Genomic DNA, 13,114 nt, shown 5'->3' on the forward strand with positions numbered 1-13,114 from the left:
AACATGAATGATACCATGTGAGTCCTACATAGTACTATACTGTGTATTGGATACTGGCTGTTAAAGCACCATGACCAGATTACAATCCAGCAGATGTGCCATGCAACATTCTTTCACTAAGTCAAGAAACCACCTAACCAAAGAACTTCTGCTACATTTGAGATCATTGTCCATTCAGAAATTAAACACTTTCAAAGAAACATTTACATTTGATTAAATTCTCTGTTACTTTATCTTGTATTGCACATGCAGCAGAATGTATAAATGGGTACTTAATGATAGCAGAAATAGTTCTGATTTTTATAAGAGAAAAGCCAGTGTGGAACTCAGACAGTAAACCCCTCATTAGAATTGCCATAAGAGCAGTGTGGTATGAATCAGCATCAAGCTCATTACTTGATTAGTGAGATACTGGATTGGAAATATATTGCATGCCAATAAAGCAAGAATGATATCAATGGTTTAAATTAGGTTATCCCATCTCATTGGAATCTCTGAAATTTAGTTCATTGGCAAACAATTGCGCTGTGAAAATAGAAATCATATATTTTTTAAAGAGTCTATTAGCTCAACTTGAGTTCTTGCAATTGCAACATCTATGTAAGTATTGTTTTATTTCTACCCTCCCCTCATCAGTTAGAGATGCTGCAGGGGTAGTTTGATAGGTTGCTGGATGAAAGGCCTTTATTTCAAGGGGGATAGAGTATAAAAGTAGGGAAGTCTTGCCACAGCTGTATGGGGTGCTAGTGGGACCACACCTGGAGTGCTGCGTACAGTTTTGGTCCCCTTACTTAAGGAGGGATATACATGCATTGGAGGCAATTCAGAGAAGGTTCACTAGGTTGATTCCTGGGATGGAAGGGATGTCTTATGAGGAAAGGTTGAGCAGGTTGGGCCTATTCTCATTGGAGTTTAGAAGAATGGGAGGTGATCTTATTGAAACTTATAAGATTCTGAGGGGGTTGGACAGGATAGATGCTGAGAGGATGTTTCTCCTCGTCAGGGAATCTAGTACAAGGGGGTATAGTCTCAGAATAAGGGTTCGCCCTTTTAAGATGGAGATGAGGAGGAATGTCTTCTCTCAGAGGGTCGTGAATCTTTGGAATTCTTTACCCCATAGAGCTGTGGAAGCGGAGTCATTGAATATATTCAAGGCTGAGATAGACAGATTTTTGAGCAACGGGGAGTCAAAGGTTATGGGGAGCGGGCAGGAAAGTAAAGTTGAGGCCAAAATCAGATCAGCCATGATCTCACTCATTAAATGGCTCGAGGGGCCGAATGGCCTGTTCCTGCTCCTATTTCTTATGTTCTTATGAAGTTGACATTCTGCGTATGTGAACTTAGACAGCCAAGCAAACATGAGGGGGAGGGGCAGGGGTAGCGGGAATTACCATTATATTCCTTCCTGCCTGTCTGTTCTAGTGATTCAGGTCAAAGCTCTCATGGTGATATTTAATGAAGAGCAGAAAGTTCTCCCTGTGTCCCAGGCAACATTCCTCCCTGAATCAGCATCACCTAAAAAGAGAATGACTGGCTTTTCATCTCATGGCTATTTGTGAGACATTGTAGGCCCAGAATGGCTGTCGCTTTCCCCTACCTAACAAAGTCACGACACTTCAAAAAGTAACTTGTCGCGTGAAGCAGCTTGAGATGTTTTGATGAATAAATGCAAGTATTATTACATTGAAATATTTGATTACACATAAATATTGCATGTAAAAGAATTTGTCTTCACATTTAAGAAGATAAGGAAGATAAGACATTTCCAAGTGATGCGTACACAGAATATTTTGCCTTTTGGATTCAGAATTTGAAGGATTGAAGTTGTTTGACCCGAGGTTAAATCTAAAAGTACAGTACCAGGGCTCTCCCACTGGCACAGGGCATTCCCACAATCAATAGTTGAACCATACCAACCAGAAAGCCCCTAGATTGATCCTCAGTCTGTCTTGAGTCATTCAGGTGTCTCCAAGAATTTAACATATATCTTTGCACTAAGATGATTTGGGAGAAGCTGCAAACCCCCCTCTCCACCCCCACACACATGGCAACTGGTAGCTCAGCCAATGGCTTCCAGATAAGAGCAACTAAATCAGCACAGGCTGAGGATCAAACCTGGGAACTTCCTGATTGTCAGGACTCAGCTACATGCTGGAATCTGGCATAACAAGTGAAAGTGTCAGAGAAGGGCAAGCTACTCCGTTATTTCAAAAGTCAAGCACATCCAACTTCAAATGTGCAGATTGGGATTACCCTGAATACCACATTTTGGAACCCCACTCAAGGCATAATTTCTGTGCATTTTCACATGGTAGGCTATGATTAATATTTAATCCAACATTCTGGCCTTAACGGCAATTACTACAATTTTTGACATTGCTGTATTTGTATGCCCCATCTTCGCTCATGGTTGTCGATGATTTTATGCTTTGCTAGTACTATCTTCACATTTTGGCTTTCCTTTAACGTCTTGTTATCAGTAACCCCAGATCTAAACATATGTCTCAGTTTATTGTATACAGGCACTATGTGAAGGCATGCTTTGATCAACAGCATTGTAAAAAGGGGGGTTCTGTACATTTTCAAAATGAGGAGAGGAAGAGGAAGAGGGGGTATAGAGGGCAAGATTGTGAATAAAAAGAATACCTGTTGTGGCTTCTGCGTTCAAAGGATCTGAACGCCACTTTCCCACAAATCCGTATAAATATACCTTATAATGTGTACTATCCAAGAGACCAGTTACCTCCGAGCTACGAGAGTCACCATTTAGGGACATTTCCAGTGGTCCATACAACCCAGTGGCATCAGTGACCACTATAAGAAAACCGTCAAAAGATCCATTTTGCAAAGTCCAAGAGAGCTTAATACTTTTGGAAGTAGAGTTTACCACAGTAAAGCTTCCCAGTTTACTATGCAACACCCCTTTCTCTGAATCAAATGTGGGCCCATGGTTAAAACTTCCATCTTTGTGTAGCCGAGCAGTGAGGGCTGTGGTATGATTTATCAGCTTGCCAACTGGGTTGGTTAAGACAGCTAAAAATAATTTTGAAGGAATAGTGTTTCAAAATACTATGCCACCAACAGAACAATAATAAAACAACATTGATAAAGGGTCATGCTTCCAGTTACACAATGCCATGGATTGGGGTGGGTGGTACTTTATGATGTAATTTCTAGTCATGTTAAAAGGAATGGTTTACCTCACAAATCAACTTTAGCAATTTGTCTTGATGTGTGTAACCAATTGCGTGAACGATGGCAAATGTTGCGACTTTAAATCACAATCATTTTAACAGTAACTGGAAACAATTTGGCATCTGTTTAAAGATAAAACTGGTAATTGCACTACATAAATGTCAAGCGGTAGCACTTGGTTCCAAGAACAGGCAACTGCGATGAGTTCCAGCACCCAACTAATTATTAAGTACAAAATTATATTGGGAGAAATTAGTATTGAAGGAAATGAGTAATTAAGCAAGTTCAAAATATTCACAATTTAGAAGTAGACTGGTTTTATAGAAACAATACAATATTAATAACATGGATAAAGTTTCAAACAACATGCTTCTGTCTATGTCATGGCAGCATTCTCACCTCAGCTACAAAGCCTTCTTCTAAACAATGCAAGTCAAACAGACAGAAAACAGTCACTAGATCCTACAAACAAGCATAAGCAAAGGGACAGAGGGCAGTCGTCCCTCCAATTTCATGTTACCTTTTTCTCTGCTCCACTCACTTTGTACACTGTGGCCCACTCCTCTGCACAAAAAGGCTGAACATACCTTCTACCATTCAACAGACTACAAAGGACTGCGACAAAAGACAAAACCCATCCACAGATCTCAAAACAATTAATAAGCCATGCGGGCTCGCGTCACCTTCACTCATAATACGCATGCTTTTTAATTCTCAAGCTGGGGCCTACTTAGGGGGAACATATTCCAGCGAATCTGGGGCAACGTGCTGATGAGAACATTGATGCTCGGTCATGCAGGTAACAGCACAACTAGCTGTTCAGAATAGCAGGGCTTCTCTACGCAACACCAGTTTTAGTACAGCTTAACATCACTATAAAGTGAAAGGCAGTCTGGAGACAAAATCGAAAAGCTAAATACCTGTGGTAGCTATAATGTTCAGCGGCTCTGAGTGTTGACCACCAGCAATTCCATAAAGAGTTATCTTATAAGGAGTGGAAGGCATTAGGCCTTTTATTTCAGCAGCTAAACGATCACCAGTCACAGAGATCTCTGTCTCATCATCGGCTCCAAACTCACTTCTATACTTTACGATAAAATAGTCATAGAATCCTATTATTGTCATCCAGGAGAGTTTGATACCGTCCGAGGTTACATCAGAAACAGTTAAGTTACTGAGTTCACCGTCACCAATCCCGGAAAACTCAGGCACAGAAGCTTCTAATATCAGGGAAACAACTGGGACTGTTATTCTTCCAAATGGATGAGGAGTGATAGCCTCCTCCAGAGTATCATTGAATGCTGGCTCCAACATCGCTACAAAAGGTAGTTCAAACATTCGTTTTAGTACAGATCTGTTCAGTAGTATTGAAGGAGAAAAAGCTGTTACAATTGTGCATGCTTTAATCATAAGTGGCTGTCAGCTGCTGCATCTGCAATCACAGTTATTATATTTAAGCCCTTAAATAAAAAAGGTTTATAGCCTGAAAAAGATGCAATTGAATGAATTAGCTTGTTGGTTCCTGCAAACGACCTAATTAAATGGAAATAAAAAAAAATAACATTAGAAACAATCACTTTGCTTTTCTGTTACAACAGTACAGAATTATTCCCTGAAAATTGTTGGGGGGAGCAGATCTGTGCCTGGGCCTGAAGTAGGTACAGGTCCACTGGAGCCAATTTAATGAGAAGGGGGGCCGAGGCTTGTTCCCGGTCTCCTACCTCATTTTCCAGATTGACCACTCACTAGGCACTGCAGCGCTGGGGTGCCCTAAACACATGACACTTGACCTGGCCTGACCCCAAACCTGTACTGACCAGAGGGTCCGGGGTGGGGCAGGTGGAAGACTAGAAGTCGGAATTTCTTTAAAAGTTCAGGTTCCTCCACCCGCTCTAGATGTTCGGGTTGAAATGGGGTCTTCTGGCTGGCAATCGAGACTTTGGAGGATCAACACAGCTCTGGGGCTCACCTTCCTGCCCCTTCCATCAGAGCTAGACCCTTCCAAGGAGTGGGCCTGTGCCATGGGTGCCCCTAGGCCATATAAATAGTCCTGTTTAGAAAATTCTAATCCTCATAGGCCTGGACAGAGCCAATGCATCTGGGGTGCGAAACCCTTGTCCAGCCAGAGGAGGTGGGGCAGGAAAATCTTCCCTTATGTTTTGACTGGATACACAGCTGTTCTGGATAAACTAAGATTACATTGGAGTGCGGGCTACCTCAGGATGTGGTTTGCAAGGATAGCATCATCAGGAATAATGAGGAATACACTACTTATTTTACTCGAAAATTGCTTGAAATACGGATTCTGAATATTCTGCACTCGATACTCGCAGGGCAAGTAGAGTTCAAAAAGGTTGAAATAGCAGTTTTGAAAGGCAGCCCTAAATGAAGTACTTTTAAGCAAACCACCTCTGTCGAATGGATTCTTTGGCAGCAGCTCTTCACGCATTGAGAAAAAGCCCTCTGCGTTACTGGGAGCAATTTCTTAAAATACCGAACTGCAAAATGTCCTCCGCTGGGGATAATAACTTGCAAAGTGATAAAATTAATAACGAGGAGGATGTTCGTTTTGGGAATTTGTCTGTAATATTTAGATGTTGACTGAAAATATTTTCCTATTACACACCAGGCACAGTGGGGAGGGCTGCCTGTGGACTACTTTTAATGTAGCAGTTAGGAAAATTACATTGGCACGGTTTAAATGTTAAAACTAACGAGTATATTTCCATTCATACTTTCCAACTTGAGAACGGCGTTCATTCTATTTTTGTGTCATGTGGCGTTTTGACCTGAAAGCGTTGGGCATCAAGCTTGCAATAGCACAGACTCTTATGCTTACACTTGTCAAAATTTCAATAACATTAAGAATTCCTTTTCCCGATATCAAATAAGTTATTCAATAAAATTTCATGAACACTTTTCAATGCATAGTTTGGTTTACTATTACAAACATGCATGTATGCATACACAGACATGGGTATATGTCATTAGTTAGTTAGTAGTGATGGACTAAGTATTGAAATAAAAGATGTTAAAGTAACTCTTACACGATACTGTAGTAGAGTTTTTTTATTTCAATATTCCTACAAGGCCATCATGCTGGGAAAAGCAACAATCCTTTGAGTCTATATCAGTTCCGTCCAACATATAAATCTCACAGTGAGGTATATTAGTTGTTTTACACACATTATTGTACTGTAAACAGCATTTGGGATCAAAATGCTTAAAATGAAGAGGTATATCTGGAACGTTAAGCAGAGTCATCAAACTGTTCACAGACCTGTAATAAGATTAAAATGGATGCCATTTGGTTAAAAGCAATTGTAATTTATGTTTAGTTAGAAAGGTTCCAGTTGAAATGTTTGGGTGATGCCATTATCATTCAGGACTGAAGAATGAGTGAGAAAAGTTAGTATTCTACTGACTACATCTAGCAGGGAGCAGATGGAGGGAGCCAACTGCAGGAAAGCTCACATATTTCCAGTAGATCCTATTTTTCTGTAGGATTCACGAAATATGCTGCAGCACATAGCTTGCCCTTTCAGAGAGGTTTCATGTACAGCAGCAAGCGCATGATTTGAACCATCAGTAAACAATGCTAAGATGGAACTACATTATCTGGTGAAGTACCTGTAGTGACAGATCCGACCAAGGGCTCTGTTCGTGCTGTGCCTCGAAGAGCCATAAGGGTCACCACGTACTCAGTGGCAGGCTTCAGATCAGTGAGAGCGACTGTAGTCTGGTCTCCCTTCACAATAACCTGCTGCGTTTCTCCGTGTGTTTTAGGATTATAATTCACAACAAACATGTCAACGGGAGCTAAAGGAGCTTCCCAAGCCACCAAAGTACTTGTGGGAGTGACCTCAGAAAAGTTAAGACCTCGCAGTGTTCCAAGGCCTGTGGGGTTTTTTTTTTAAAGAGAGTAGAGAATTGCACGTGAATCCATCTGATAACACTTACATGTTATATATTCCTCTGAATTGTGACAAATGTGAACTAAAAATGTACATCGTGACAAAGTGAGTTTTTTCAATTTATCCCCCAGGCTGTTAGAAAATTGTCTAACTTTCTCATTTCCAATTGCTGTCGGCTATACTTATTGTAACTGCACAGTTCTTTGAAGTAGGCACTATAAACTATCACTTGGACACCTCAATAACTGCAGTAGGACTGAATTATAATAATACATAAGTAGAAGAATGTTTTATATCGGTCAGTTTGCTGTGACATTCTGTGAAATAGTTTTGTAAAGAGCTTTTGATAGATCAAAAGATTAACCAAAAAAAAAACTTCAATCAAATAAAGCCTATCACACTCCATGGGAAAATGAAGAATAACTCTCATAAAAATTAATGTATATTTAGGATGTTGAAACCATTGTCAAATGATTCTAGTCCAAAAATTGGTGGGGCCCAGAAAAACACGCCTGCTCATTGTGGCCCCACAAAGCAATTTTCTGGCTTACCTGGAGGGCCTCTTTGTCCTTCCCACCTGCTTGCCGACATGCTTCAACCTGGGAGCAAAGCCGTGACAGCTTCACCACTCAGGCCCTGGTTAAACGGCCATCAGGGTCCCGTCGACGATATAGGACCCTGATTTGCATGAATTCATGAGGTTCCCACCTACTTTAGGCGGGCGCCTCATCCGCCTGCGGAACCCTGCGGGTTAATATCGGAGACGGCGGGAAAGGCTGAGTTCCGAGCGGGTAAGTAACCTGCCAATCCCAAATCAGGCCCTTAAACTGTACCAAATCATTTAAATAATAAAACGATCTCATTGTTTATCTACTAAATTGTTACTCTTATTTTCTATTTGAGGAACTTTGAAGATAAACATTTACCATTCAAAAATAGCTATATGGCACATGAAATGATTGGGCTGGTCAAAGCTAAGATATGGTTATGAAGAGAGATTGGGTCGATTAGGCTTATATTCGCTAGAGTTTAGAAGAATGAGAGGGGATCTCATTGAAACTTATAAAATTCTAACAGGACTAGACAGACTAGATGCAGGAAGAATGTTCCTGATGGCGGGGGAGTCCAGAACCAGAGGGTCACAGTCTAAGGATAAGGGGTAAGCCATTTAGGACTGAGATGAGGAGGAATTTCTTCACCCAGAGAGTGGTGAACCTGTGGAATTCTCTACCACAGAAGACAGTTGAGGCCAATTCATTAAATATATTCAAGAAGGAGTTAGATATATTTCTTAAGGCTAAAGGGATCAAGGGATATGGGGAGAAAGCAGGGACAGGGTACTGAATTTGGATGATCAGCCATGATCCCATTAAATGGTGGAGCAGGCTCGAGGGGCCGAATGGCCTACTCCTGCTCCTATCTTCTATTTTCTATGATAACTTTGAAAGAACTGGGGAAGGATGCAATATTAAAGAGTCAGGAGCTTGTGTTGAACCTAAGAGGTGTGCAAGGGTCCTTCAGAGAGTTTCTTTTTTCCTGATTTCTATCTTTGTGAGAACTCTTACAAGACATTGAACAGGAGAAAATAAAACATTATACAGGAAACTTTGTGCTATCCGGCACTGACGGGATCGAGCTGCTGCCGTTCCCTCAAAACTGCCGTACACTCCAGAGCTAATGTTGAAACATACGGAGATTTTCATCTCCGTATGAATCAACAAACCCTGTTGCTTAGCAACAGCCTCTAAACAGTCGGCAAGCGTCTCTGTAGCATCTCTAACTGAAGCTGTTGCTTAGCTACAGATGTTGCAGAGCTTGACTGTTCAAAAAAAGAAAAGAAAAGAAACGAAAAGAATAAAAAACGGCTCCTGATTTTTGCTGGTGGCTCGAGCTTGCCGAACGGTTCGCCTCCGGATAACACAAAGTTTCCTGTATTGTAAAAATTAGATTTAAAGTGCTAAAGTGAGATGGGAAGTAACAAAAATCCAAGTAAAATTATGAATATACCTATTTATTTAACTGGTTGTTGAAGCTCTCCAGTTCTAAGTCTCTAGAAAGTTTAATTAGTTGCTCTGGCAGCCAGTGTTTTTCATGGATACACCCCAGACATTTTACCTGTTTCAATTTTTGTCTTAATATTTATGTAAGATTGTGCGAGGAGATCCACAGGTGCATCAACATTGCTTTTAATTGAGAATTCTGTTGTATTCAAATGAATAATTAATATAGGATTGTGGTCTCAAAGGGCACACTTCAAAGTTGTTAAGCATTTCTTTTTTTTTCATCTCCTTCACTTCACAAACCACTGACTCCTTCCTGCGGTACGGTTCCATGGACGTTTGGTGATCTGCGGTAGCTTATGAAAGTAGCCACCATCTGTGTGTGAGCCTCGCTCCCGCGTGTCAGCAACCTACGTTAATCGGGAGAGGGCCGATGATGCTCTTACCTGACAACCGCACCTGAACACTTCCATCGTGATCTGAAACAAGTTCCCCTGCCCAATTTTCCCCTCGATACCCTAAGATGACTCAACTCAACTGCAGCAGCACTAAGGCTACCGGCATGAGATCCACTAACTCCGCACAGGCTGGATATCATACCTGGGGCCTGCCTTGCCTGCAATGGCTCACGTGGAGGGAGGGGAGGCAATTTCCTGAGTACACACTGGTGGTGTGGAAACCTGCCCACTTGAACACATATCAGAAAATTACAGGCACATTACAGGAAACTTTCTGGTATCCGGCACTGACGGGACCGAGTTGGTGCCGTCCCATCAAAACTGCCGTATAAACCAGCGCTAATGTTAAAACATATGGAGCAACAACAAACCCTGTGCTTCAAAACAGTCGGCCGCAGCTTAAAAGCGTCTCTGTAGCTAAGCAACAGCTTCAGCTAGACGCTTGGGAGCCACGACTGGAAAAAAAAGCAACGAGAAGTAAAAAAACTTATAGGAAACAGCTCCTGAATTTTGCCAGTAGATACAGCTTTCCGGACATTTAACCTCCGGTTAAACGAAAGTTTCCTGTACCTCCCTACCCACCCCCATATAAACCGGAGCTTTAGGGGGGCTATTCCATTAGCTAGATTTTTCAATAAAGTGTATAAATGCACTCAAAGGTCAAGAAAGCATTGCTTCCAACAAGAAAGGACGACAGTGGATGAATTCTGCATCAGAGGACACTTTCTGTGAAGTGACTCTAAAGGGAAACACTTGCAGACTATACGTCTGGCACTTCGAAGGTCTCCAGCTAGGAATAATAATGTTATTATTTTAAATAATTTCCATCTTCCACTTTCTGTCACATTTGACAAGTCTTAAAAGTTAAAGTTGAGTGGAATAAGAGAACTGCTCTTATTCTTAAGTAAACGTTGAATTTGTTTAATGCCACACGGAAAAGAAAAAATATATAAAATCTGCTATTTTGTTTGGCTGATAAGTTCGACTCCCACACCATGTGGTGCACTTGGCACACATAATAAATAAATCTTCTGCTTTGGGCTGTTTTATACAGCAGTCACGGCACAGTACAATAGCTAATCCAGTTTATTTTAGTTCCTTTCATTTAAAAGTAATGCTGACCTATGTATGGATCTATTTTCACAATCTTACATAAATATTAAATAAAAAGCCTGTGTATGTGAATGCCTAGCATGCTCGCCTATGCTGTAATGATGAATAATGCACAAAGTGTGTTTGTACGTACTAACATTTCTTATTCCATAGTAAAACATTCTAGTACAATCTATATAATCAAATTGCAGTACGAGGTGAATTTAGCATTGCCCAAATGTTGCATTATTAAAAGTGAAAATGAATGAGTCCAACAATCTATATACTGTAGGCCTGCAAATTCATTTAACATCAATGATTCTACAAAGGCAAGGAGCCTCACCTAGAGGCCACTTGTATCGGGAAATCTGCAATCCTCTAATATACACTGCTGGTGCTTGAGGCTCTGCAATGGCAGCGTGCGTTTGTAAAATTTGACTACTATATTTATACATTACCATATGAATTTTATCATTTATTACCAGTTTGCCCTAGAGTATATGGACTGACACTGTAAATTAGGTATGTCAAATCACATTTTTGATTGCAAAAGGAATATCCATTACACAGAAATATTTGGACTAATACACCTTTGCTTTTAACATTTCCACTTCCAAATGAAACATCTTAACTGGGTCATTGTAACCTCGCCCGCTCATCGGGAAACTGATGCGATCGGGTGGAACGCCTGGTTTGGAGAGGAGGGTTTAACACCCTGTCTAATATTACTCTCCATTGCCTTCAATGAAGAGTAAGATCGGGTGTGGCTTAAAACCAGCATTGCACCCGATTGCGTCAGTTTCCCAATGGGCGGCTTAGATTAAAATTGCCCTGCTCCCCCTCAACCATCCCCCCCACCCCCGCCCACCACCATCCCTCCCCCCCCACATCGTCATGTTTTGAAAAGAAGCAGAACTGGTGACAGAATCGCTGTAAAGACAACATTTTTTGGAAATGTTTGCCTCAAATACAAGCAATGGAGATTAAACAGTTAACAGCATTTAAAAAGTAAATAGTGAAGAGATCAAAATGGCACTCAAAGGTTTTTCCTTACCTGTAGAAGCGCTAGTGGTGGAGGCCCTGCTCTTCTGTCTACCTCGCTGTGCTATAAGAATAATGGTGTACTCAGCCGCAGGGTCCAGTCCAGTCAGGATGTACGAGACAGCATCGGCGGCAACCATCTCTTCATTCCTCTTACCGACGGATGAGATATAGATGATGAAGTAATGGTCTATTACTGCCAGTGGGCGTTTCCATTGCAAAGTAATTGTGTTCTCTGTTGTCTCGCTCACTTTCAGGTCTTTTGGACTGTCCAAGTCTGCAGTAATAAATAATTAAAACGTGTAAGTGCAGTCCTTTCTTGATGCCTGGGTTGGTGAGTATACTACTCAATGTGGAACTGCACCATATAGGCCAGGATCTCAAGTTTGATCCCTGCTTCTGTTTTGCATTAGCCGATCTTACAATAAGACAATAGCAAGGACACTACAATTGTCTTCATTACACCTGGCCAGTAAAGGGAAGAAGAAATCAGCCAGGGTCTTTGTTCCAGATTTCTATCCACTGAGTCCAGCTGGAAAGTGTGGACACCACTGGCTATGGCTGTGCTGCCCTTCGTGATTCAATGGTCTGTGAGACTATCTTGACTAATGCATAAAGAATTGCTACTTAGGTGAGACACCAGAGAGCAGCCAATAGCTGTGGAGCCATTCCCAGCAACAGTCAGTGCCTTCAGAAGATAGAAATCATAGAAATTTACAGCATAGAAGGAGGCCATTCGGCCCACTGTGTCTGCGCCGGTCGAAAAAGAGCTATCCAGCCTAATCCCACTTTCCAGCTCTTGGTCTATAGCCTTGCAGGTTATGGCACTTCAAGTGCATATCCAAGTACTTCTTAAATGTGATGAGGGTTTCTGCCTCTACCACCCTTTTAGGCAGTGCATTCCAGACCCCCACCACCCTCTGGGTGAAAAAATTTCTCAACTCCCTTCTAATCCTTCTACCAATTACTTTAAATCTATGCCCCCTGGTTATTGGCCTCTCTGTTAAGGGAAATAGGTGCTTCCTAGCCACTCTAGGCCCCTCACAATTTTATACACCTCAATTAAGTCTCCCCCCAGCCTCCTCTGTTCCAAAGAAAACAACCCCAGCCTATCTAATCTTTCCTCATAGCTAAAATTCCCCAGCCCAGGCAACATCCTCGTAAATCTCCTCTGTACCTTCTCTAGTGCAATCACATCTTTCCTGTAATGAGGTGACCAGAACAGTATGCAGTACTCTAGCTGTGGCCTAACTAGTGTTTTATACAGTTCAAGCATAACCTTTCTGCTCTTATATTCTATGCCTCGGCTAATAAAGGAAAGTATTCCATATGCCTTCTTAACCACCTCATCTATCTGTCCTGCTACTTTTCAGGGATCTGTGGGCATGCACTCCAAGGTCCCTTTGTTCCTCTA

At 41.5% G+C, this 13,114-nt stretch overlaps 1 protein-coding gene across 18 annotated transcripts in view; it reads right to left on the minus strand.

Moving 5' to 3' along the window:
- Positions 1-13,114, minus strand: part of tncb (tenascin Cb) — a 496,701-nt gene that overhangs the window by 57,045 nt on the left and 426,542 nt on the right. For 7 of the 18 annotated variants that reach the window (XM_085965818.1, XM_085965817.1, XM_085965815.1 and 4 more), the window contains 4 exons: positions 11,714-11,977; positions 6,826-7,092; positions 4,116-4,511; positions 2,647-3,033 (listed from right to left, as the gene is read on the minus strand). In XM_085965818.1, coding sequence (XP_085821944.1) covers positions 2,647-3,033; positions 4,116-4,511; positions 6,826-7,092; positions 11,714-11,977 — 1,314 coding nt within the window. The remainder of the gene's footprint in view (positions 1-2,646; positions 3,034-4,115; positions 4,512-6,825; positions 7,093-11,713; positions 11,978-13,114) is intronic. The other 11 variants (XM_085965820.1, XM_085965821.1, XM_085965827.1 and 8 more) reach the window with 5 other exon arrangements.

Source organism: Somniosus microcephalus, chromosome 23 (genome assembly GCF_052327205.1).
Source record: "Somniosus microcephalus isolate GS21.2 chromosome 23, FLI_Smic_1.0, whole genome shotgun sequence".
In the NCBI taxonomy this organism is placed as follows: domain Eukaryota; kingdom Metazoa; phylum Chordata; class Chondrichthyes; order Squaliformes; family Somniosidae; genus Somniosus; species Somniosus microcephalus.